General features: G+C 38.8%; 1 protein-coding gene across 1 annotated transcript in view; it reads left to right on the top strand.

Moving 5' to 3' along the window:
• Positions 1-12,287, top strand: part of GC (GC vitamin D binding protein) — a 33,530-nt gene extending 21,243 nt beyond the window's left edge. The window contains exons 10-13 of the mRNA XM_047798782.1: positions 414-511; positions 2,645-2,777; positions 7,952-8,003; positions 12,129-12,287. Coding sequence (XP_047654738.1) covers positions 414-511; positions 2,645-2,777; positions 7,952-7,978 — 258 coding nt within the window. The 3' untranslated portion in view covers positions 7,979-8,003; positions 12,129-12,287. The remainder of the gene's footprint in view (positions 1-413; positions 512-2,644; positions 2,778-7,951; positions 8,004-12,128) is intronic.
• Positions 12,288-27,242: the final 14,955 nt, after the last annotated feature.

The following is a 27,242-nucleotide window of genomic DNA, read 5'->3' as shown; positions in this document are numbered from 1 at the left end:
CCTCGGTATTGATCAAGGCTTGACAACAGCAGCTCATGGGCCAAATTTGGCCTGGTGCCTGTCATCTAAGAATGGTCTTACATTTTTAAGTGATCTAAAACTATTATTTCATTACACATGAAAACTATGTCAAGCTCTAACTTCAGGGCTCAAAGTTTCATTAGAACACAGTCCCACTCATTGTGTATGGCTGCTTTTGTGCCATCATGACAGGTGAATCGTTACAACACAGAGTGTATAGCACTTACAAAGCCCAAAATTTTTACTATCTGCCTTGTATAGAAATGTTAGCCAATATCTGATGTAGAGAATAAATACTCATATTGATAAATTGCATGGAATTCTGATTTAATGCCTCCCTGAAAAGTGTTTTAAGAAAAATAGTTATATAATTATTTTTTTTTTTAATGCAGGGCCCTCAATTTAAGAAGGAACTATCTTCTTTCATTGAAAAGGGACAAGAACTATGTGCGGATTATTCAGAAAATACATTTACTGAGTACAAGAAAAAGTAAGGGACTTATTCTGGCTGTTTCTTCCAAATTAATCAATAAAGTAGCCCAGCAGTGTGGTTTGAAGCATAGTTGAAGACTTAAGATGTGCTAAATGAGGAATAAAAAGAGGAGATGCAATTAAGAGTTTTAAAGAGTAGTCAATCTAGTATCTAAGAAAAAAATGAGCTCTATTTTGAGGGGAAAAAAAAGTCATGTATATCCACCAAGAGATCAATTAGAACACAGCCACAAAAAATATAAATGATAAAATCCACAGGAATTTGATTCAAAAAAGATAAATTTAGCCCATAATCAACATTCTTGCCATAAAATTATCTATAGATGTCACATAACTGAGAAACTAAAAAAACTGCTGAAAAATATTAACTTCATAGTGTATTAACTAAGAAGACAGCCCAAACTTTCAAATATAGTATCACCCAGCACCAGTAGGTATTCTTTATAAATTAAAAATAGAATTGTTAATCAATAATATACAATACTCATTTTTTTACAATACTCATTTTTCTCAAGTTGAAGAAGGAAGCATTTCTTTATAAATGGATATTAACACTAATAGGCCACAATAACGAAAGTTTTACTAGCTTCCAGAAAATATCTCTGTTGATAAGATCATGTCATTCCCAACTTCATTAATTTCTTAGATCCATTTCAGATCATCTTGCACAACATAGATCTAATAGAGTCAGCACAAATGGAACTCCAAAAAAAACCTTTCTAAAGAATCCCAAAGTAGGACACCTTCTTCAGTGACTCTTTGTGAAGTCTACTGTAACAAAGCTCAAAAAGGAAAACTATGAAAGCTTGAAGTTCAAGAAGGTTATCTCCCAGTTACCAGGAAGTTGTATAATTAATATTATGGAGACAGTATATAGTACAATGTTGCAGATAATGCAAGAGTAAGTTCTCAGCCAATGGTTTCGAACTCTAGTGTTACATGGGTCAATTGATAATTTATATCATCTCTATACATTAAAATCTTAATGCATTAGAACTGATAAAGGGCTTTGAAAGTTGAGAAGATTGAAGTAGTATAGGTATTTAAAATCCACACACATGGAGTTACCATTGTAGCTCAGTGGTGACGAATCCAAATAGTACCCATAAGGATGTGGGTTCCATCTCTGCCCTTGCTCAGTGGGTTAAGGATTCAGCATTCTTATGAGCTGTGGCTTAGGCCAGTAGCCTCAGCTCCCATTTGACCCCTGACCTGGAAACTTCCATATGCCATGGGTGCAGCCCGGGGTTGGGGGGAGGGAAGAGATAAACACACACACAAAGAAAACTAGCAAACAGAAAAATCTCACACATCCCCTTTCTCTGTCTTCTGAGTTCTTTCTGGTCTGACTTGCTTTCCTTCCCAGCTGGGACCAACTCTCTCAGTAATGCTTTAGTAAGTAAGCTAGTCTCTCTCATCCTCTCATCTTTTTTTAGCATCCACCTTGCTAATTCCAACTCCAGAGAAGTTTGGGTCTCTACTACTTCCCAATGGGCACTGCTGGGCCAGCAAGTATGTCTCAGAGAAAGACATAAAATCAGGCTGAGTTATCTGTCATGAGGGTAGAGAGCCACCAACATCACAGACCATTCCAGCTGGGAAAGAATCAGGAGAATTCAATCCTGGCACCACTTGGACACTAAGACGAAGAGTTAGTTAATCTTGTTTGTGGAGCTGCAAACAAGAACCGAAGTCTCTGACCTTGTTTGCATTTTCTGGCACAGCTAGTTGAGAAGTAGGCGAACTGAGGGGGAAGGTATATAAAATATCAGAGAAAATACAAAGTTTTGCAAGGGAAATATTCTTTGAAGGGTTTGAAATACAGAACTGGAGAGAAGATGAAAGGAAAATAGAGGAGGAAGTCCCCCGTTTTGACTGATGTATGGAGCAAATGAAAGGAAAGAGGCTGGAATTCAAGTTTGATTCACTTCCATGGTCTAAAGAGACATAGATTTCACTTTCTAATCTCAAACTGAGGAACAAAAAAAAAATAATTCCATAGCTAAGAGTTTTCTTAAGAATGGCAATGATTTTTTTGTTTGTTGCAAGGTATTTGAAGTAGCTGTCATTTTGCAGTAGACATGTTTATAAAATACACCGAATAAAACCTTACACAAAATTGGCCTTTCAGATTGGCAGAGCGACTAAGAGGAAAATGGCCTGATGCCACAGAGACAGAACTCGAAGAGCTGGTTAAGAAGCGCTCAGACTTTGCCTCCAAGTGCTGTTCCATAAACTCACCTCCCCTCTACTGTGATTCAGAGGTAAGAAGATGGAACCATCTACTTATCAATGCATAGTATAGAGAACTTAGATTTACTCATTTGTTATTGATTGCCTGTCCTATTCATGGGCAAATGTTTTCTCGGCCTTTTTAGATGCAGTGAACCCATTTGTTCACAGCTCCACTTGACTCATCATTCTCCAGCAGTCATTTTGCTGTTTAGAATAGTGTCTCTCACACACACACACACACACCCAAGATAAATATTTCATTTCACTTTCTGGCTAATTTGAGGATATTAGTGACAATTCCAAGAATTTTGATGTCTTACCCATTCTATGCTGGAATATAAGACAGAGTTAAGAACAACTCGATGCCATAGCAAAATAGTTTCTTCTTTAGCTCACCTCTTTCTAAAGCTCATGATATTAAGTTGTACTCCTTTCGACTGGATCGTGCTATTGTTATGTTGTCATAGGATGGGAAAGAAGCAGTTATGATCCATTTTTGACCCTTCATTTTTGTGTTTTTACATCAAGATAACTTAATTATAGCGTAAAAGTTAAAACTAGTTAAGTCAATGATTTAACACCAATTAGAAGTCATTTTCTATAAGCTACAGAATTTTAAGAATTTACATGAATTTGTGTCACTTTAAACCATGGAAGCAGTGAAGCTTGGTTTCATTTTAGTGTTCTGTTTTTCTATTCCATTTCTACTATTCTATTACAGCACATTTGAAAATGTCTAATAACTTTAAAAAAAAACTCATGAAATTTCTGTGTTAGAAGGAAACCATAAGGGTCATTTAGTGTGATTTTTCACTCAAGTCTTTCCATAGATCAGTCAGCCTCTATGTAAATGTTTGCAGTCAATTTACTTTCTCCTAGAGGTAACTATTTTACTACTGGGTAGCTTCATTTATGAAAACATTTTTGTGAACCATGATATTCCCTCAATTTCTACTGAATGTAGTCAGGCTTTCTTTACCAACTAGAAAACATCTTTATTTCATTCTCAATAGAGGCTATTTTATATGAGGCTTTTAAAAAGTTAGACTGAAAATTTTTGTTTGCTATATAAGTCATGGATTATGCCTACCAATTCTCTTACTATTTAGTGAAGTTTTATGCTTTGTCTTGCCTTATGCCTCCAAATTAACTCAGTATTTTAATATTTTAGTGAGGTTTTTTTTCACCATGTAGCACCTAACAAAGTCTTACATCTAACAAATTGAGGTATATCCCATTGTCCATTTTTCTTTATACCCTTGGAAATTATGATTTCTCCTCCAATTTCAACCTATGCATGCCAGTCCCAAACCTATTTGCCAACGTTGTAACAATTTGTAAAGAAATTCCACATAAAGAATAAAATAAAAGCCTATTCTTTAAATTCTGCTGAGAAATAGACCATGTTCATTTTTCATTAAAATCCTCAACAAATGAGATTCTACACAGAAACAGAAAAACTTGTATTAAGATATTTTGGTCATTATCAGTGTTGAAACATCTAGCATAAAACAAATAAATTGAGTAGTTTCCTCCTTGACTACTAAGTGGCTTTGTGTAACATAACAGCTAGATTTAGGTTGCCCTCCCCAAAAGAAAAAAAAAATCGCCTATCTAGAAGGTGTTTTCTATTAGCAGAATTTGCTCTCAGGCTCTCATTCTGTCATTAAGGGAAGAAAAATTCTACTTTTTTTTTTTTTAACATTCTGTCAAAAATACCACCTTTGAAATCCATCCCCAGTCCCTTTATCCATTCATCCACATATACACATTTTGTTTTTGGCTTTTGGCCGGGAGTTGATGGGATGGTATTGGCACAGTATGCAGAAGTTCCTGAGCCAGGGATCAACCCACACCACAGCAGTGACAATGCCAGATTCTTAACTACCAGGCCACCAGGGAACTCCCACATTTTCCTTTTTGACCTTGTACAAGACAAACTGAGCTTTATGCATGACACACTTGCCTCCTTCCAGCAAGCCTCTTCCTTTCCACCTCTGATTTGCTTTTCAGTGTATTTTTCATTATAACATACTGCCATTTGAAAACTTGATCTTCAACAACATGAAAATGCAGTTTTATAATGTTCTATTTTCTTGCTTTATAACCAGTAAATTTATAACAGTGCTGCTGCTGAGCAGTCAAACCTTTAGTAATTTCTAAAGAAGAGGGAGATGAATGGAGTTGAGATACTCATGAACATTTGATTGAAACCCTCTGGAGTTAGACCCTCTGGTGTTTGTTAGCCTTTCTGAGTGTGTTTCTGCATTAGTTAGTTCCCTAGTGAGGTAAGCAAGCTCACCTCTACTTTCGGACTTCAGGTTAGGACAAAATCTGTTAGAATAGCACCCATTTCAGTTCTCAGTGCTAGGTGTGAATATTTGTCCCATTCACCCACTGCATGCACTGTCAAGTCATTTATATCCAGGGATCCAGCTTTACCTGCCATCCTCAATACACTTGGCACAGTCACTCAAAGAGTAGTAGAAGGGACCTCTGAACCATGCTAATTCAGCCCTGTTCATTACAGAGTGATCTACCCCTACCCTCCCTTACCCTGATGTCAAAATGCCCAGGAAATAGAGTAATCAGTGTTAATTTTCTTCTGGTTTTACCATGGCACTCAGAACTGGTTTATTATTATTGCTATTATTACTATTCCATAGAGCCCATTGACTGCAGAAGAACTTATGGTTGCAAAATTAGATTTTTTTTTTGTCTCCATCATTCAGACAGGGCATACATATTCATTCTTCTAAAAAAACTCATGACTCTGTTATCCCTAAGATGTCCCAACAGAGTGCTAGTGGGCATCGATTAGGATTTTCCAAAGTTTTCAGAAAGCCACTGTTATACACTGGGAGTTGATCATTAAAATTTCGAAAAACAGTCAAATGCCAAAAGCCAAGAGAAGCTGGGCCAAGAAGAAACTCTTTTTCATCCTGTCCCTTCTTATACACACACACACACACACACACACACACACACACACACACACACACTCTCTCTCTCTCTCTCTCTCTCTCTCTCTCTCTCTCTCTCTCATACTTCAGGAAAAACTTCCTTACATCTTTCAGTATAAGTAGATTTTATGATCTTCAATGTCATTTATTAAGCCTTTAGTATTTATTAAACAGAATAATAGTTTTACATGAATTTGCAAAATGATCTAAAACAATTTTAACTGTTTAATTCAAATTTAATATAGGGACCATTTTAATTCCCCTTTTGCAGATGGATTGAGATATACAGAGGTTATATGATGTTAGGGGAATCATGAGTTTATTTCATATGGGTCTGTTACTCTCATGCCATGTCACTGTCAGACTTCAGTGCTAAGTTAGCTAATAATGACAAATAGCAGTACCAGAAGACTATTTTTTGACAGAAAATCCCAAATTGTTAAAACAGCAAAAATGATAACAGGTCAATAGTATTACTCTGAATTCCATTCATCCCACTTCCTTGAAATCTTTTTTCATTAAACTCTTTTGTTTGAATAATCACTTCTTAATGGTTCTAATATATATTCACCTCCTGATCTTAAGATACTTTAGACACTACTCCATAACTCCTTTTCTTTCTTATCCCCTTATAGCCAATTTTTTCTTTTTCCTTTTTTTAGGGTCACACCCACTACCTATGGAAGTTCCCAGGGTAGGGGTTGAATCAGAGCTGCAGCTGCAGGCCTACACCACGGCCACAGCAATGCCAGATCCTTAACTCATTGAGTGAGGCCAAGGATCAAACCCACATCCTTATGGATGCTAGTCGGGGTTTGTTACCACTGAGCAGCAATAGGAACTCCACAGTCAAGATTCTTGAAAGAACAGAATATACTCTCATTTCTCACATCTCCTACTAATTCCTCTACCTGTTGCAGTATGGCTCCTGATAGTACCATACCACTAATGACAGAGTCACACCAAAATCTTCTTGCTAAATCTAATAAACATTTTTCAATCCTTATCTTAGCAGCCCTCGCTGCAAAACACTTAACAACCTTAAGTTTATTCTTCTTAAAGCAACTTTGTCATCTGTATTATTACATTCTACCTTTTGTTCTTCTATGATTCTTCCCCCTCACTCTTTCATATTGTCTTTTTTATTATCCCTTAAATTTCTATGTTTTCCAGAGTTTTTCCTTGATCTTTTTCACTTTCCATAACATTACATTTTCCCTAAGTGTTCGCATCCGTGGATACACCTTTAACCTTCAGACCTCTACCTCCAGCCAGGATCTCTGCCCTCAGCACGACTTTTATCCAGTTGACCAGGGGGTTCTCTTGTCATGCAAGAAATTCCAACTCAACATACCTAAAGTCTTCCCCTTAAAACCTTCTCTTGTCTTATTTCCCGAGTTTATAAACATCACCACCATTCACCCATTGTCCCAAATGGAAACAGTGACCCATGATTTCTTCTTTTCCATATACATTCACCTAAATTCCAAATCTTATCAATTCTAACTCCTCAACCTCTCAGTAGATACCTGTCTTCTACATAATCAGTACTTAAATTTAGGCAGCCTTCTACTCGGATTACAACCTCCCAGCTGGTCTCCCATCTCCAGTCTTACCCCAGCACTTCACACCTAATCCTGTCTCCACTGAGGGCAAAATAACCTTGTAAAGCCCCAAACAGGCTAACACTCTAACTGTTCTCGATTACTTCTAAATTTAAGTCCAGTTCATTTTTCTTGTTTGTTGTTTTAATCAAAGAATGTGGACTCTTTGATAATTACTTCTGGTTTCTTAAACTATTTGCAGTTGTTTAAGTACATTAAACTCGCTCTTACTTCCAGGCTTTTGTACATAACATCCCGGATGGCCCTATCTGTATTCTATAACCTGGCTAAATCTTTTATCAAGCTTTAAGATTCAATTTAGACATCACCTCCCCTGGGAATCCTTCCCTGGCACTCAAGCTCTTCGATTATTCCTAATATTCTGTTCACACCCAATAATTGGCACGTAGTAATTTTTGTCATTTTTTTCCTTGTCTATTTGTGCTGGAACACTGTAAACACTTCAAGGGCAGGGATAGTATAAAAAAATAAATGCGAAGGATGGTCAATAAAAAGTTCAACATAAAACTGCATTTGCTAAGAATCTTTTCCTCCAAATAAGACTAAAATTGTTTATACCTTCTGCATGTCTGCAAACAAAATACTTCATAATTCAAATGACTTTTTTTCTTTCAGATTGATGCTGAAATGAATACCCTATAGTCCTGCTGCATGTGTATCATCTTAGGTAAGTAGTTTTTAAAAGGCAGCAAAAGAATTCAGGTTTGTACAATGTTTTTTTTTAAATCATAATGGGAAGGAGACTTTTTTCAAGGTATCTATTCTACCTATTATCTAGTCAAACTCATTTTTGAGATGTTAATATTAAGCATATGGCAACATCAAGGAGCTTATACAAGTATTACCCAACCAACTTCTGATATATTTAGGACTAGAATCCATATCCACGGCCTGGTACCATATCCATCATAACTTCACATCTAAGTAACAACTGCATAGAGATCATTTCAATTTTTTTTTTTGGGGGGGGTGCTTTTCAGGGCTGCATTTGTGGCATATGGATGTTCCCAGGTTAGGGGTCAATCAAAGCTACAGCTGCTGGTCTGCAACACAGCGTCAGCAACATCAGATCTGAGCCATGTCTGTGACCTACACCACAGCTCATGGCAATGCCAGATCCTTAACCCACTGATCGAGGCCAGGGACTGAACCCACAACCTCATGGTTCAGATATGTTTCCCTTGTGCCACGATGGGAACTCCACGTTTCAAGAATTTTGATGCATTCAATAGATAAAAACAAAATGTGTAAAGATAGACTCCATTAAGTCTTAAACACAGCAGAATTCACAGGAGAAAAAAAAGGCATTCCTCAAATTAGTATTATTATTTTTTGCCTTTTTTTTTTTAGAGCCACACTCGCGCCATATGGAGGTTCCCAGGCTAGGGGTTGAGTCAGAGCTCCAGCTGCCAGCCTACGCCAGAGCCACAGCAACGCCAGATTCGAGCTGCATCTGCAACCTACACCATAGCTCAGGGCAACGCCAGATCCTTAACCCCCTGAGCGAGGCCAGGGATCAAACACGCAATTTCATGGTTCCTAGTCAGATTCCTTTCCATTGAGCCACAAGGAGAACCCCGAGGCATTCCTCAAATTAAATCACTGATGAAATATTATCACTTTCTTTGATATTGCAATTTTGCCCATTTAAAAATGTCTGATGAAGATGTTAAAGGTATAAAATATTTCAGACAGTCCTCTCTTTTTAAACTGAAGGTGACTTCAACTCTGCACATTTATTCAAAAATTCTCTCGACTTAATTGTACTTTAAAAGATACTGCCAAGATTTTTTTAATGATGTTTTTTGATTTTTTTAAATTATGGTTTTGGTTTATCTCAGATATTAATTGAACTGAGGCCTTTCAATGATATAAAGTTTTAATTTTGCCAATTTACTGACTTTCCCCAAAATGATCTGTCAGCAAAAGCCATTGACCATGACATTAAATCATTTCACCATATTTAAGCTTTCAACTATCAACCATCTGAATCATGAGAAAGAGTAAAGAAAATTGACATTCCAAGAGACAGTACAATGGGAGTGATCAAAGAAACTCATTTTGGGAACCACCCAAAATGAATTCCCCACCCCACCCCCATGTATCTATGTTTGTGAACTTGAGCAAGTTACTTGCACTCCCAAAAGCTCAGTTTCCTTTTTTGGGTGAAGAAAATCCTAATATATACTGCTCAGCATCGTAGGAATGATTATAACATGATACACAGGAAATTCCCAGAAAGTAGCAGCAATCATACTAGCAAAGTCCTAAAGGGAAAGAAAGTAAGTTCACTGAATAATTTCTGGGGGGAAAAAACGCTAAAAGCCATACCTGCAACTCATTTGTTATAGCAATTATTCCTTGATTAAAAAATTAAAAGCCAGAGTTCGCACTGTAGCAACAGTGGGTTAAGAATCCAACTTCTGTGGCTCAAGTTGCTGCAGAGGCACTGGTTCAATCTCCAGCCCAGGCAGTGTGTTAAGGACCCAGCATTGCCACAGCTGCAGCTGAGATTCAACCCCTGGTGGGGAAGCTTCCATATGCCGCAGGTATGGCCATAAAATTTTTTAAAAAGTTAAAAGCCAAGTTACTTGATTGTAAATATTCTAGAGTTATAAATAGTGTGTGGTCTCTGTTGCTGCTGAAATGATCCTTTCTCCTCATTTAAATTAATCCAGTCTCCCTTTCTCAATCTACATGTCATCACTACTGAGTTAAAACCCGAATATACAACAGTCACCTCACCTCCCACCCTCCAAGGTATCTCTAGCTTTAATAAGATTCAGGGTTGTTTGGAAAGCTATGTGCTAACTTCAACCTTTGGGTTTGTTTTCACTGGCTTATACTGTTCTCTAGGAACTCAGTGCATTTTCTTGGTGTCTTATGTATATTCATATTCTTTCAGTCTCTGGAAGCTGAAAGAAAGTGAATATATTGAAAAAGAGGGTATTTTAAGAAAAGGAGAGGTGACATTATTTTGATGGATTAAGAGTTTTTTTTAACCTAACAACTTTCAGAAATACTTTTAATGCTAATTAAGTCAACAGGTAAACAGTTTTTTGTTTGTTTGTTTTTAGTGACATTAATGAAGATTCTAACATACCTATTCCTCTGGTTGTAATCATTAACTTCATGCTCTACCGCAAGTTTTTTTTGTCTCTCTCATATAAGTCAATTATTTTTTCTATGGCCTTAATCAGTCCTTCAATTTCTGCATCACTCAATTGTTTGGCCATTGAAACATTTTGATCCTCTGGAAGAGAGCCCCCCAAAAAATCACTCCCGTAATCCTTCCATGTGCTTCAACAACATGTATTGATTCTTTTGAACTTGATTTTATGCACTGCCTATTTATTATAGTCACTATCTGCAATTATAAAGGGTTGTTATATCAGAAGCAGTTATGTGGCTTTGAAAGAGCAAAGTATACCTTGTCCATGAGGCTGTGGGCATGGGACACCTGACATCTAGAAATAATGATGCCACAACCTAAAAATTCTAGGTTTCAGAACACAGCCAGCAGATTGTGGTTCCTGGGAGAATTCTGTTGCTCTTTAAGACAGCCCTGTTTTCACTCGATTATCAGCAGCATCCCCCCCCACCCCAAAACAAGGGTCCATGTTGTGAGCTGCTTTGAATCCAGCACTTGTTCCCCCACCCTCATTATCCAGCCTTTTCTTCATATTTTACTCTAGAATATATCCATTTTCTTCTATGATTTTTCTTACTATAACAGTTATGCTCCAGATGACAGAAGGGGCATGTTATTTAATGTGATGCAGTTCCTAAAACTATTAAACCAACTTTGGCTGGCTAGGTATTGTTCAGTGAAACCTTACCCCTCTTTAGGGATTTGAACAGCTTGTTGAAGCTGAAGCTTTTGTCTCAAGGAATTCCCATCCTTAGGAACACATGCAATTCATGTTTTCCACTCAACAAGTCTTAATAAACTTGAGTTGTCATCTTGACAGTTACTGGTCCCTTTGACCAATTTCTTCTAGCCCCCAAACTGACTGTGGCCACATATGCATGTCCCATCAGTGGGGAAATTTCCGTCTCTTAATAAATCCCACACAGCCAGTTCTCTTTTTCCTGCAGCATTGGAAATGATTCATGTTCCTTGGGTTGCCAACAGATAGAGGCGTTGGCTCTCACTGGAGAATCGGGTTGGATGGAAGCTACTATTAGAAACAGGTGGGGGAAATGTAAAGTCCCACCTCATCCTCACCCCAAAGCATTGACTCAGTGAGGACAATGAAGGATGGCATTTCTTGTACCGTGCAAACAGAATTGTGATAAACTTTGTGGTAGTGTCTTATAAAAGAAGAGGGGCGAGACATATGCCTCATCACCAAGCAGTAGGTGACTTGATAAAAACCCACACTGCATTACTGAAATAAGTACCAAACCCTTAGCTCAGTCGTATGACTGAGGGGCCTCCTATGCCTTTGCTTGCTTGCTGCCTCCTTTATTTGTGTGTGTGCGTGTGTGGCTCTGGGGGCAATTATTCAGACTCATAGATCATAAAGTTACATACACCATTAGATCCAAGGGGGAAAAAAAAAGCTCTGTAATATACTTTGGCATAACTGCGATGGCTTTATATTCAGATCTTGGAAATTTCTTACATTTTTTTATACTGGATCTATCAGGTGGGCCATAGTGGATAGTTATGCCAGACAGGTCTATCTTTACACAGAAAAACATGACCTTAGATGAAACTGCTGAGCTAGATGATGATTGTTGCCCATTAGCTCTGTTGTTCTAACATTTATTTCTGTTATTCTCACAGATTGTTCTAGAGCTGGAACCTCCCTGGGAATGACATTGGACAGCCTAACCTGAGCAAAACCAGATACTCCCTGCTTATTATCAGTTACACTATCCTGATATGATGATGAGTGTAACAATTTGTCATCAAAATAAATTGAAATATAATGCAAACCATAAACACTATTGAGCATGATGTTACAATGTTTTAATCTTCAGCACCATTCCTGTGACCTTGACAAAGACAATATGGGAGGCAGCCCCTACTTTTTTCTAGATCTCTCTGTGACCTTCTCAAAGATTCAGAGCATTAAGCATCCACTCTACAATTCCCGACACCCTGAGCTCCATTCTTTGATTGCTTCTCAGGCTTACTACATGCCATTAAGGAAAGTTAACAGCCTTCCACCAGCAATAGCCTGGAATAGCTCACTTCTTAAAAGACAAAATCTGTTTTTAATTAAAGGAAAAAGAACCTCCTGAGGGTACTGTTCTGCTCCCAGCTGCAGGTTATATGGAATTAGGTAGTATCTGCCTTGCAAAAATAAAATCTTTGTGGCCTGAATAAGTTTATTGTTACTATAGAGGATTCCTCAGAGCAATTTATTGAGTCAAAGTTCTAAAAACAATGATTTCACCTTAATTCAATTTACCATATATGTACTGCATGATATTCTTTCCAAATGCTTGCTTTGCCCAGGGAAACTCAAGGTGTTCTAACTCAACAGATTTTGCTTTGAAAGATTATATTTTCAGAGTAAATACCCCTCTGAAAGCAATATAAGCTGAAAAAAACCTTCTATACTTATAGTTAACTCTTTCGAGGGATTGGAATTCATCTCATGGTAGATGTAGAGTGTTATGGTAGAGATTAAACATATTTTATAGCCAGTACAACTGGAGTCATAGAATCTTAAAGGGACCAGGGATGCTTTGCTAAGTCCAACAATGAACATTTCCTTAATGAAGCCTGGGTCAGGGGCCCAAGGCTGCCAAGAACTGGGAAATCAAACACCTGTCCCTTGCAGCTTCTTCCCACGAAAATCCCAAAAAGGGAATTTAACTCCAAATAGGAAAGTTCTTTAGAGGACACCATGAAGTAGAAGAGCAACAACATCCTCACTACATAGGTAGCACCATTTTTATTATTATTATTATTATTATTATTATTATTATTATTATTACTATAGTTGATTTACAGTACTATGACAATTTCTGCTGTACTGCATAGGGACCCAGCCATGTATATATACATATACATACCCATGCATTCTTTTCCTCATACTATCTTCCATTATGCTCCATCACTGCAGACTGGATATAGTTCCCTGTGCTGTACAGTAGGGCCTCTTTGCTTATCCTTTCTCAAATATGGCACAACTGAACCTAGCTACAAAACAGAAACACACTCAGAAACAGAGAAAACAGACTTGTGGTTGCTGCGGTGGGGGTTTCGGGGATGAACGGGGAGTTTGGGGTTGGTAGATTAATTTTAGATTTTGCAAAGTTCTTTTTTCACTTCCAAAATCCCCTTACTAAAGCTTCAAAACCAACTCTGAGAAGCTAAATATCATTGATAAAAATAGGAGGGGAACACAACTCTGTAAAAGTGGGTAAGTGGCCCAAGCTAGCAGACTTAGGGAAGGACGAAGACTCAGCCGTCACCTCCAGCAATGCCACCCTAGACCCAAGGACATTTAACATGTGCTCCCCAATCAAATTCGTCTCAGAATCATAATATAGTATAAGTCCCTTGAAGAGTCACAACATAAGGTACACAATCTAGTACCATCTAAATTTAACCACAGACTTCTTTTCTTTTAGAATTCTTGCTCTGTGAAATTAATTTAGAAAAAAAAAAAAAAGCTGCTCTGCTCCGTCTTTGAGAGGCTACAAGTTGTTCACCAACTACTTACAAACTTGTCCATCTGGGTCAAGCATTTTTATGCCTGGCCAGGAAGAACCGGGTGTTTTTTTGTCACTAAGTATTCAATAAATATGACAAAATTGGTTGAAGTGGCTCAACCTGGATATATCATTGTTCCCCCTGGATATATTTTCCGGCAAACTGTTTACCCTCCACCACTTTTTTAATATTAAGAATCACGGACCCAAATATTCCCATCATTCTGGTACAAGTCTTAATTTTAGGTTTTCCGTGTATAATTATGCCTGCATTTATTCCATTTTGTAGGAAACAGAGAGCTTTTGAGACAAGATTGCCAACATTTACGGCTACTTCCCAAGTGCTTCCCAATGTTAAAGAAATGCTTTTGAATTTCTACTTACTGTCTACCGGTTAACATCTATTTTATAAGCAGTTTTCAGTCTTGGATCCCTTACAAGTGACCTTCCTTCAAAAACACTGGTCCTCACAAGAGAAACAAACAAAATGATACTTTGTTTCTAAAAATGGAATTTTCAAACTGTATCAGTCAGGGTTCTCCAAGAAAATGAAGCAAATAGGAGATGGAGAGATTAATTATTAAAATTTGCTTACACAGTGGTGGAGCTGGCATGTCCGAAGTCCGAAAATTCAGAGAGCCTCCACTTTGAGGTGAGCTTCTCTTGGAAACCTGACTTTTCCCTTTTAAGGCCTTCGACTGATTGGCCGAAGCTCACACACGTCATCAAGGCTAATCGTCTTTACTTAAAGTCAGCTGGTGGTAGATGTTAATCACCTCTACAAATTACCCATAAAAACATCCAGACTAATGTTTGACTAAACGAATAGGCACCATAGCCTAGCCAAGTTGACACCTAAAATTGTAACCATCACACGAACCTTTTTCTTTTCCTTGTCCTTTACAAGGTATAAAGACTTCCAAGTGGAAATACTAGCATCCTGCATTTTCCTGGATGCCTACGTCATCCCATAGGTGGTTCTTAAACCATGCCCTGGGAACCAGCACCTTAAATGGTCCGCACAGGATTAGTGTATTACTATCTCACTTGGAAATTCTTGAAAAATGAAGCTTCTTTTTGTGGAGATTTAAATTTTAAAACATAAACAAGGGGAAAACATAATCAACTTCATAGTTGAATTATTTCCATTCAGTGATAAATAGCTAGAAATAAACAGAAGTTTGTCTCATTTGTGCACTTCTCCCAACCACAGAAGTCTCACCTCTATCCAACCTGGAGAGCAGTGGTTCTCAAGCCTAGCTACATATTAGAATCATCTGAAGAATTTTGGGGTCGGGGGAGAAAAATGCCCAGGACACCCTCTCTGAGATGTGAATTTAATCAGTCTTAATAGAAGCTGCTGTGTGGTGGAGGCTGCAAATCACTGTCCCAGAAGGGTAGCACCCTCACCCCAGTTAGAAAAAGGAAAGACTCCAAGATCAACCAGTTAAGCACCTGTTGGAATACTGATTATATGGGAGAAGTAAAAATCTCTAATACTGTTTAATCTCAATCTGCTATTGCATTATGAAAATTCTGTCGAGTACAGCATGAAATTTTTGTCCCTCATTATAGAAAACCCAGTCACAGATAATCAAGTCAAAAGACAGCCTTTCCCAGAGACAATTTCATCCTTATCCATTTCTTCCAGGATCTGAACTATTCTTTTTCCCATTAGACCAAGAAAGTACCTAACTGTTCCTTCCACCACACCCATAACCACAAGGCTCTTAGTTTTAGAACTTCAGCTTTTTTGGCAACTCTGGTTTACAACTAACACTAGGACTTAACTCACCCATAGATTGGGGGTTTGAAGTTCCTAATATTGTTTCTCCCCAAAGTTTCTAACAGTGAATTGGGTGTCTGTGTCCTCATTCCTTCATATCATAAGTATGGATCTTGGAGTTCCTGCCATGGCACAGTGGGTTAAGAATCCCACTATAGTTAGTGGCTGGAGTTGCTGAGGAGGTGCAGGTTCAATCCCTATTCAGGTGCCCTGGGTTAAAGGATCCTGCATTGCTGCAGTTGTGGCAAAGGTCACAGCAGCAGCTTGGATTCTATCCCTGGCCTCAGAACTTCCCCAAGCCCAGAGTTTGGCCATTAAAACAAACAAAAAAAAAGTATCAATCTTGATATCCCTTGTTTGCTGAGCCATGAAAAGCCTCCAGAAACATGCCCATTTCAAATCAAAATCTTTGCTTCCACCTTGTGGATTGTAGGAATAAATGCGCATGGCCATGCAGAAATCTATCCTGGAATTATGTTAAGAGACTTGATAGCATGTAATCACCTGGAATAAGCTTACTTTGTGCTACATCTCTATTTAGGGCAACATGGAAAGCTTAGAGCCAAGTTAACATGTATAGTCTTTTCAGCTTTTATTCTCAGAGATTTGAACACCTGTGCCAATGTGGCAACTTTGTGTACACAGACCATCGAAATTTTTCATTTAGTTCCTTAGAATGTTCACTAATTTGAGAAAAAAATCTTAACCCATTTTATCTCTTAAAAAGTAGCATTAGAGATAGTCTTTCTCAATATTAAACTCCCGCTAAGATTATGTAAGAAAAAAATGTTTAAAATAGTAAAATACTTCACTTTTTCTATATTGGATTACTTTTCAAAAGACTTTCCTATATTAACTCATCTAGTCTTCATCACAATCACATAAAGCAGATAATCCAGGTCCGAATACAATAAATTTACAGGAAAAATGGGTTCAGTGGGAAGCACATGCAGGTAACCAGCTAACAGCAAAGACTGATCTAATAATAGTGAACACTACTAAGCACTTTTCTTAAATGCAGTAGAGCACATAGCGTTTTCAAACTGGGCCACTTATCTTGCTTAGTAACATGCCACCCTGAAAGAGCAACTTGAAACAATAACAATCATTAAACGTGCTCAGCAATGCGGGAGTTGACTAGGCTCAGATTTCCTGGTACAGTTGCAGTCAGGTGATGGCTGGAGCTGGGACCATCTTGAAAGCACATTCATTCATACAAGCTGGCCCTGGGCTGGAAGGAGTCCACAACTTGGGTCTGAAGTCTTGGGACTTCTGGGGCAACTCTCACTGGGTGGTCTACGCAGCTGGTCTGCACATGGCAGCCTCAGGGCAGCCAGACACTTCACATGGTGGCTGAAGTTTACCCAAACCTATTTCCCAAAATATGATGGCAAAAGTGTTTCTTTGTGATAGACCTTTGAAAGTAAGGTAGCATCCTTCCCACCACATCCTATTCAACAGGCAGTGCAAAGACAATTTCAAGGGGAGACTAGGAGAGGACAAGATGGCGGAGGAGTAGAGGGACACGCTCGCCCTCTCCCACAAACACATCAAGGGGAGACTAAATAGACAGCAGTTTTGGTTTTTTGGTGGATGAAGTATTAAATAATACACAGGTGTTTTAAAACCACCATCTATACTTATTCCACGAGGTAAGAACTAGGAAAACTCTAAGATGAACATATTGGTCATTAGCAGAAGTCGTGAAGAATAGGACAAAACATTCCTAAGGCTGGGGAAATGATGTCAATGGAAAGCCTACATCAAATGTAGACTTGCTGAGCAGAAACAAAATCGGCAACAATAAAAAAATAATAACTTCAGTATCAGAAATCTGACTAGTTCACAGGATAAATTTAGACATTATAAAATTAATCGGATGAAAATAAGAAACTAATATAAACTCAGAATAAAGCCAAAAGTGCTACAAATTTGACATAGAAGGGAAAAAACTGACATAGGTAAGTTTTTATCATCTGGTCTATCATACAGAGGAGTCATTGTCATTCATATGTTCCCAATTATGACACCTAATAAACTTAAGCTAAATCAACAATTATATTCAGCTGCTACTCTAATTCTACTAGGTTGTTTCTGTGTAAAAAGCAGAGAATTAAATTGGGATGGATCATTACTGATTAACTCAAAAAACAGCAATGACAAAACCCATGATTTTGAGCAAATAAAAATCAATCAATGCTGTCATCAATTGGCAATTAAAAGTCAATTATAAAATTTTTCATTAGCACAGCAGCATTTTAAAATCTTTATGGCTCTAAGCATTTCCATCATTCTATAAGGCAAACCTGGGGGAAAACTTTCTGACAAGTTAAAATTTTTTTTTGTTTTTTAACCGTTTTAAATTTTTATTTCCCTAATACGATTTTTTTCTACTGTACAGCAAGGTGACCCAGTCACACATACATTTATACATTCTTTTTTCACACATTATCATGCTCCATCATAAGTGGCTAGACATAGTTCCCAGTGCTACCCAGCAGAATCTCATTGTTAAACCATTCCAAAAGCAATAGTTTGCATCTATTAACTGCAAGCTCCCAATCCATCCTACCCCCTCCCCCTCGGCAACCACAAGTCTATTCTCCAAGTCCATGATTTTCTTTTCTATAGAAAGGTTCATTTGTGCCCTATATTAGATTCCAGGTATAAGTGAAATCATATGGTATTTGTCTTTCTCTTTATAACTTCATTAAGGTTGCAGGTCTCTAGTTCCATCCATGTTGCTACAAATGGCATTATTTTGTTCTTTTTTATGGCTGAGTAGTATTCAACTGTGTATGTATACCATATCTTCCGAATCCAATCATCTGTCAATGGACATTTAGGTTGATTCCAAGTCTTGGCTATTGTGAATAGTGTTGCAATGAACATGTGGGTGCATGTGTTTTTTTAAGGAAAGTTTTGTCTTGAGATATGCCCAAGAGTGGGATTGCTGGGTCATATGGTAGTTCTATGCATAATTTTCTAAGGTGCCTCCATACTGTTCTCCACAGTGGTTGTACCAGCTTACATTCCCACCAACAGTGCAGGAGCGTTCCCTTTTCTCCACATCCTCTCCAGCCTTTGTTATTTGTGAATTTTTAATGATGGCTATTCTGACTGATGTGAGGTGGTATCTCGTGGTAGTTTTGATTTGCATTTCTCGAATAATCAGTGATTTTGAGCATTTTTTCATGTGCTTGTTGGCCATCTGTATATCTTCTTTGGAGAAATGTCTATTCAGGTCTTTTGCCCATTTTTCAGTTGGTTTGTTGGCGTTTTTGATGTTGAATTGTATATGTTGCTTGTATATTTTAGAGATTAAGCCCTTGTCCACTGCATCATTTGAAACTATTTTCTCACATTCTGAAAGTTATCTTTTTGTTTTCTTTTTGGTTTCCTTTGCTATGCAAAAGCTTGTCAGTTTGATGAGGTCCCATTGGTTTCTTTTTGCTTTTATTTCTGTTGCTTTCAGAGACTGACCTGAGAAAACATTTGTAAGGTTGATGTCAGAGAATGTTTTGCCCATGTTCTCTTCCAGGAGTTTGATGGTGTCTTGTCTTATATTTAAGTCTTTCAGGCATTTTGAGTTTATTTTTGTGCATGGTGTGAGGGTGTGTTCTAGTTTCTTTGATTTGCATGCAGCTGTCCAGGTTTCCCAGAAATATCTAATGCAAAGACTGTCTTTTTCCCAATTTATGTTCTTGCCTCTCTTGTCAAAGATTAATTGACCATAGGTGTCAGGGTTTATTTCCGGGTTCTCTATTCTGTTCCATTGGTCTGTATGTCTGTTTTGGTACCAGTACCACACTGTCTTGATGACTGTGGCTTTGTAATATTGCCTGAAGTCTGGGAGAGTCATGCCTCCTGCTTGTTTTTTGTTCCTCAGGATTGTTTTGGCAATGCTGGGACTGTTGTGATTCCATATAAATGTTTGGATTGTTTGTTCTAGTTCTGTGAAAAATGTCATGGGTAATTTGATAATGATTGCACTGAATATGTAGATTGCTTTGGGTAGTATGGCCATTTTTACAGTATTAATTTTTCCAACCCAGGAGCATGGAATATCTTTCCATTTCTTTACATGTTTGATTTCCTTGATTAATATTTTATAGTTCTTGGCATATAAGTATTTTACCTCCTTGGTCAGGTGTATTCCCAGATATTTGATTTTTTGAGGTGCAAATTTAAAAGGTATTATATTTTTGTATTTCTTTGCTAATATTTCATTGTTAGTATACAGAAATGTGATGGATTTCTGAATATTAATCTTACATCCTGCTACTTTGCTGAATTTCTTGGTCAGTTCAAGTAGTTCATGGATTGAGTCCTTAGGGTTTTCTCTATATAGTATCATGTCATGGGCATACAATGACAGTTTTACCTCTTCTCTTCCTATTTGGATGCCCTTTATTTCTTTTGATGGTCTGATTGCTGTGGCTAGGACTTCCAATACTATGTTGAATAACAGTGGTGAGAGTGGGCACACTTGTCTTGTTTCAGATCTTAGTGGGAAGGCTTTCAGATTTTCTCCATTGAGTATTACATGTGCTATGGGTTTATCATAAATGGCTTTGATTATGTTAAGGTATGTTGCCTCTATACCCACTTCGGTAAGAGTTTTTATCATGAATGGATGTTGGACTCTCAAATGCTTTTTCTGCATCTATTGAGATGATCATGTGATTTGTGAGTTTTCTTTTGTTAATGTGGTGTATGACGTTGATTTATTTGTGTATGTTGGACCATCCTTGTGAACCTGGGATGAATCCCACTTGGTCATGCAGTGTGATCTTTTTTATATGTTGTTGGATTCAGTTAGCTAAAATTTTGTTGAGAATTTTTGCATCTATATTCATCAAAGATATCGGCCTATAGTCTTCTCTTTTGGTTTTGGAATTAGGGTGATGGTGGTGTCATAGAATGTCTTTGGGAGTGTTCCTTCTTCCTCAACCTTTTGAAAGAGCTTAAGGAGGATGGGCACCAGTTCCTCTTTGTATGTTTGGTAGAATTCACCTGTGAGGCCATCTTGTCCTGGACTTTTATTTGTGGGGATGCTTTTATGACATATTCAATTTCATTTCTAGTGATTGGTCTTTTCAGTTGATCTATTTCTTCTTGATTCAGTTTTGGCAGGCTGTTAAGTCTCTAGAAAGTTTTCCATTTCTTCTAGGTTGTCAAATTTGTTGGCATACAATTTTTCATAGTATTCTCTCATGGTTTTTTGTATCTCTGTAGTATCAGTTGTGACCAGTTATTCCCAGGCTAGGAGTCCAATCGGAGCTGTAGCCACCGACCTACGCCAGAGCCACAGCAATGCAGGATCCAAGCCACATCTGCAACCTACACCACAGCTCACGGAAACTGGATCGTTAACCCACTGAGCAAGGACAGGGATAGAACCCGCAACCCTGTGGTTCCTAGTCAGATTCACCAACCACTGTGCCAGGATGGGAACTCCGTGACCAGTTAAAATTTTAAACAACATCATTATTGCTGATGATTTTAGGAGATATCACTGTTCCTGAAAATATATCTTCCAGCTCTGGCTTCTACTTCTTCACTATTTTTGAAAAACAACCCTGAAGCCAGGGTGTGCTAGGGTTTAAATACTTAAATAAGAAGAGACTGTTCTCTCAGGGCACCCATCCCTACCTCCACTTCTGCACTTGAATTCATGGATTGTATGAAGGAAACACCAAAGGACAGGACTTCTACCCAGAAGCTCAGGCTCTCAGAGGCCACTACCCAGAAGACCTACACACCTTTGCTCTGCTCCAAGAGCAACGAGGTCATCACTCATCATCCTTCATCTACTTCACATGCACTGGAGGCATAGGAAGGATGATAAATGACCAATCATTGAGGCTTTTCTGCTACTTTCCATGAAATACAGTACTGTTGACCCCTCCCATTCAGAGGGTGGTCTGTGCAACTGCCAGTTGGGAACACAATCTTTACAATATTGGAACGAGGGCCCTCTTCACCTCCCCTCCTTAATGAAAGACTCATTCTACCCATTAAATAAAATGCCTAGAACATCAGTGATGTGGACGAAAGAATTTAAATGATAATCTCTGGACTTAATTTTTAAAATGTAGGAAAATATGTTTATAACGTGGGGTCAGGAACAGCCTACTTAATAAAAATTCAAAAAGGACAAATCATAGGCAAACTATTTATGAATTTCATTCATGTTAAGGAGTTCTGATTCAACAGAGGACATAATGGGTAAAGTTCACAGACATGTGCAGACAAAGAATATATTTGCAAATGTAAAATCAACAAGGCCTTAAAATTTAGAAAATAAAACAAAATCCACAAAGCAGCTTTCAGTGTTGTGCTCTTTTTTTTCCATACACAGATAAGTAAACACATTACTTGATTTTAAACCCAGCCATAACACAACTTCAAAACAACTATACTGTCCATATCTAGTGAGGTTTTAGTAAAAGGTGCTCTGTTTCCCCATCCATACTTTCCAGCTCCGTTTCAAGTCATTCCATTCTCATTTACTAGCCAGGCTGAGAAAGAGGGAAGTTGTGATACTTATCTGTATTATCAAGTAGAATAGAAAGAAAAGGGATTTTCAGGGGGATGTCTCTTTTCTCATAATCCGCAGTTCATTTTATCCCCACCCCAAACAGAAAGCTCTCCCCTGTTCCAAGTTAGGCAACCACTGTGCCTCTTTAGAATTTAAATGAAAGGAATTCTATTATTTTCTTCAAAGCCTAAAAACAACGCTAGTACTTGACCAACACCTCCTTGAGACCTGGCACAGAGAGCCCCAGCTCTGGGCATCACACTTTAGGATGCTCTTTTCTAGCCTTTGTCCAGCTAGGACCCTCCCCATGGGCCAGGCATCCATGGGGTCAAAGGGACAGGCCCATACAAAGATCCATTTCTCCTCCTGGCAGACCTCCCTCTAGGACCCAGGATGCCAGAATACCCTGCAGGCTTCCAGCACTGGCACTGGCCTCTTATCCAGGCAGCCCCAGTTAGTGGGCCAAGAGGCAGTCGTTCATAGAGGATGTGGACAGGGTTTAGACACGTCGGCCAGAGTCTGCTCTGTGTAAATGAGATCGTCATGGACCTGGACAGAATTGGAACTGAGAAGGAAACAGGGACAGGCTGGAGGCTGGAGGCTGGCTTGCTGCATACCGCCAAGCTCTGCTACAGAGTTCAGAGGAATCTAAGGATTTTAAATTTAAACCTGCATTTTCAGGTTGTTATGAAGGTATATTTGCCAAGCTAAAAGGGTAGAACATATTTTATTTATGTAACAACTTGTTAGCTTGATTTCAAACTTTCAAATATTTCAACATATGCTATGTGGGTCTCTATTTGGACTCTCACACCTGGGCCTGCAGTTTCAGGTCAGGTCTGTAGTTTGTAGGTACTAAAATAAATCAAGTAAGTGACTTCTTCCCTTTCTTCCCCCACACAGAAGCAATACACAGCTGCTTCATCCCAACAGGTTTAACAACAACAAATTTGTTGTTGGGCTTAACAGGCTAGAGACATAAAGAAAGCAAGCTGCCAGCCCTCTCTCCTCCAAAATCAAGCCTGGAAAACCCGAAAGAAAACTTAAATGGTTGAAGAACTAATGGCCATAATAATTATTATTGTGGGAATCTTTGGAGAGTCTGAAAGCTGGGATCTTGAGCGTGGGACCGCAGTGGAGAGGGAGGTTGAACTGTAGTGGATTTGACCTTGGGCAGAGAAAACTGGAGGAAAGCTTCTAAAATATGCTCATGCACTCAGAAAACTTTAAAACACTAATAAAATTATGAAAGATAGACTGAGTAAGTGAAAAAACCATCCATGCTCCTGGAGTAAATGGATTGCTGCCATAAAAATATCAATTCTCTTCAAATTTATCTATAAAGGGCAATCCTCTGTTAAAATCTCGGATGAATTTTTGGTCAGTCACTCAAAACGCTTATTTGAAAGTATATATAGTAATATAAAGTCTATAATGAGGAAGCATAAAAAAAAGAAAAATGGGATTATATTATATGTGCATAATCAGATATTAAGACATAATACAAAGCCATACAAATAATAAACAGTATAGTAATATACAGTTAAACAGGAGTTCCCATCGTGGCTCTGCAGAAGCAAACCCGACTAGCATCCATGAGGACACAGATTCCATCCCTGGCCTTGCTCAGCACGTCAAGGATCCGGCATTGCCAAGAGCTGTGGTGTAGGTCACAGACGTGGCTCAGATCCTGCATTGCTGTGGCTCTGGTGTAGGCCAGTGGCTACAGCTCCATTTAGACCCCTAGCCTGGGAATCTCCATATGCTGTGGGAGTGGTCCTAGAAAAGGCAAAAAAGACAAAACAAAACAAAACAAAAAAACCTCATGGTGGAGAAGCCTGAAAAAGACCCCACAGCCAGGTGATCAAAGTCAATATCCACAGTGATAAGTCATGTAGATAGTATGCACATTGGTGTGGTGGAATGAAAATGAAACTTTACTTCTGGTGTCTTCCTCCTTAAAATCCGTGAACTCAGTTTATTAGTGAAAAAAACCTCACCTAAATCCCATTAAAGGGGAGATTCCACAAAATACCTGAACCAGTACTCCTGAAAACTGTCAGGTTGTTTCCATATCTTGGTTATTATAAACAATGCTGCAGTAAACATATGGGAGCATGTGTCTTTTTCAAGGAAAGTCTAAGAAATCGTCAGACATTTCTACAGAGAAGATATACAGATGGCCAACAAGCACTTGAAACAATGCTCAACATCCCTGATTATTAGAGAAATGCAAATCAAAACTACCATGAGATACTACCTCACACCAGTCAGAATGGCCATCATTAATAAGCCCACAGGGAGTTCCCATTGTGACACAGCAGAAACAAATACAACTAGAAACCATGAGGTTGTGGGTTCGATCCCTGGCCTCTCTCAGTGGGTTAAGGAGCTGGCATTGCCATGAGCTGTGCTGTAGGTTGCAGACATGGCTCGGATCTGGCATTGCTGTAGCTCTGGTGTAGGCCGGCAGCTGTAGCTCTAATTAGATCCCTAGCCTGGGAACCTCCATATGCTGCAGGTGTGGCCCTGAAAAGATAAAAGACAAGAAAAAAAAAAGTCCACAAATAACAAATGCTGGAGAGGATGTGGAAAAAAGGGAACCCTTCTGCACTGTTGGTGGGAATGTAAATTGGTACAACCACTATGGAGAACAGTATGGAGGTACCTTAGAAAACTAAATATAGAACTACCATATGACCCAGCAATCCCACTTTGGGGCATATATCCAGACAAAACTTTCCTTGAAAAAGACACATGCTCCCATATGTTTACTGCAGCATTGTTTATAATAACCAAGATATGGAAACAACCTAAATGTCCATTGACAGATGAATGGATTAAGACAATATGGTAAATAGAGGTGCAGCCTCTCTGCGCACAGCCCACCACCATCTGGGAATGAGTGTGGTGGGCAGGGCTTCTGCACGGTGGGTGGGGCTCTCCAGACCCTGGAACACAGCATGAAGGGTGCATGAGCTCTCCAAAGGGTGCCCATGAGCCAGTGAGACTAGACTTAGCACAGAGGACAAGACAGAAACAGGGGAAGAAGAACAATTTATTGGTCACTAATTCAGAGCCAACAACAGCATCCTGAGAAAGACCATCCCAACTTTGTTATGTGTGGACAGGACTGCAAGGGAACATGGGAAATTGAACATAATTGACAGAGACAAGATTCCGGAGTAGAAGGACTCAAGATCACCTCCTCTCACAAAAACACAAAAACTACAACTAACAGTTGAACAACCATCAACAAAATAGACTGGAAGCTACCAAAAAAGATATCCTATGTCCAAAGACAAAGAAGCCACATCAAGATGGTAGGAGGGTTGCTTTCATGATATAAGCAATCCCATAACTGCCTGGTGGGTGACCCACAGACTGGAAAATAACTACATTGCAGAGGCTCTTCCACAAGAGTGTGAATTTGGAGCTCCACATTGGGTTCCCATGCCTGGGGACCTGGCATTGGGAGGAGAATCCTCTGGAGCATTTGGCATTGAAGGCCAGTGAAGCTTAAGCACAGGAGCTCCACAGGACCCAGGGAGACAGAGAGTTAACTCTAGGAGGGCACACAGGGTTTCATGTGCACTGGATCATAGGGCAAAGAAGGGACTCTATAAGAATCTGGATCAAGCCCACTGGGAGGTCTTGGAAGGGTCTCCTGGGAGAGCAGGGGTGGCTGTAGCTCACTGTGGAGGCAGGACATTGGAGGCAGGGGGTCCCAGGAATAATCACCTGTGTGAGTGCCCCCAAGGCTGCCATTTTGGAAAAATTTGGCCACACTCATCAGTACTGAGAAGCCCCAGGCCAGACAAAAAACAGGGTGGGAACATAGCTCTACACATCAGCAAATAGGCTGCCCCCAATCACACCCAGAGACAAAGTCCCACCCACCAGAGGGATAAGAATCAGCTCCACCTACCAGTGGGCAAGCACCAGTGCCTGCCATCAGGAAGCCCTTGTATCAATCAACTTCACCCACAAAGAGGCAGACACCAGAAGAAAGAGAGGCTACAATCCTCTAATCTGCAGAAAGGAGACCACACAAAAAGTTCTACAAAATGAAAAATCAGAGAAACATGAGTCAGATGAAGGAACAAGACAAAACCCCAGAAGAACAGCTAAATGAAGTGGAGATAGAAAACCTGTCTGAAAAATACTTTAGAGTAACTCTAGTAAGGATGATCCAAGATTTTGGGAAAAAAATAGATGCAAAGATCGATGAATTAGAAGAAACGTTTAAGAAAGGAATAGAAAATTTAAAGATTCAACAAGCAGAGATGATCAACACAATAGCTGAAATAAAAAATTCACTAGAAGAAAACAATAGCATGATACAAGAGGCAGAAGAACAAAAAAGTGAGGTGGAAGACAGACTGGAGGAAATCACTGATGTGGAACAGAATAAAGAAAAAAGAATGAAAAGAATTGAGGACAGTCTAAAACAACACTGGGACAACTTTAAATGCCCCAACATTCACATTATAGGGGTGCGAGAAGGAGAAGTGAGAGATAAAGGGCCAGAGAAAATATTTGAAGAAATAATTGCTGAAAACTTCCCTAACATGGGAAAGGAATTACTCACTCAAATCCAGGAAGCACAACAAATACCATATAGAATAAACCCAAGGAGAAACACACCAAGACACATATTAATCAAACTGTCCAAAATTAAAGACAAAGAGCAAATATTGAAAACAGCTAGGGAAAAACAACAAATAACATGCAAGGGAACCCCGATAAGGTTATCAGCTGATTTTTCAGCAGAAACTCTGTGGGTCAGAAGGGAGTGGCATGATGTACTTAAAGTGATGAAAGGAAAAAACATGCAACCAAGATTACTCTACCCAGCAAGGCTTTCTTTCAGATTTGAAGGAGAAGTCAAAACCTTTACA

This window comes from Phacochoerus africanus, chromosome 10 (genome assembly GCF_016906955.1).
Source record: "Phacochoerus africanus isolate WHEZ1 chromosome 10, ROS_Pafr_v1, whole genome shotgun sequence".
NCBI classification, from domain to species: domain Eukaryota; kingdom Metazoa; phylum Chordata; class Mammalia; order Artiodactyla; family Suidae; genus Phacochoerus; species Phacochoerus africanus.
This window is presented reverse-complemented; position numbering and strand designations above follow the sequence as displayed.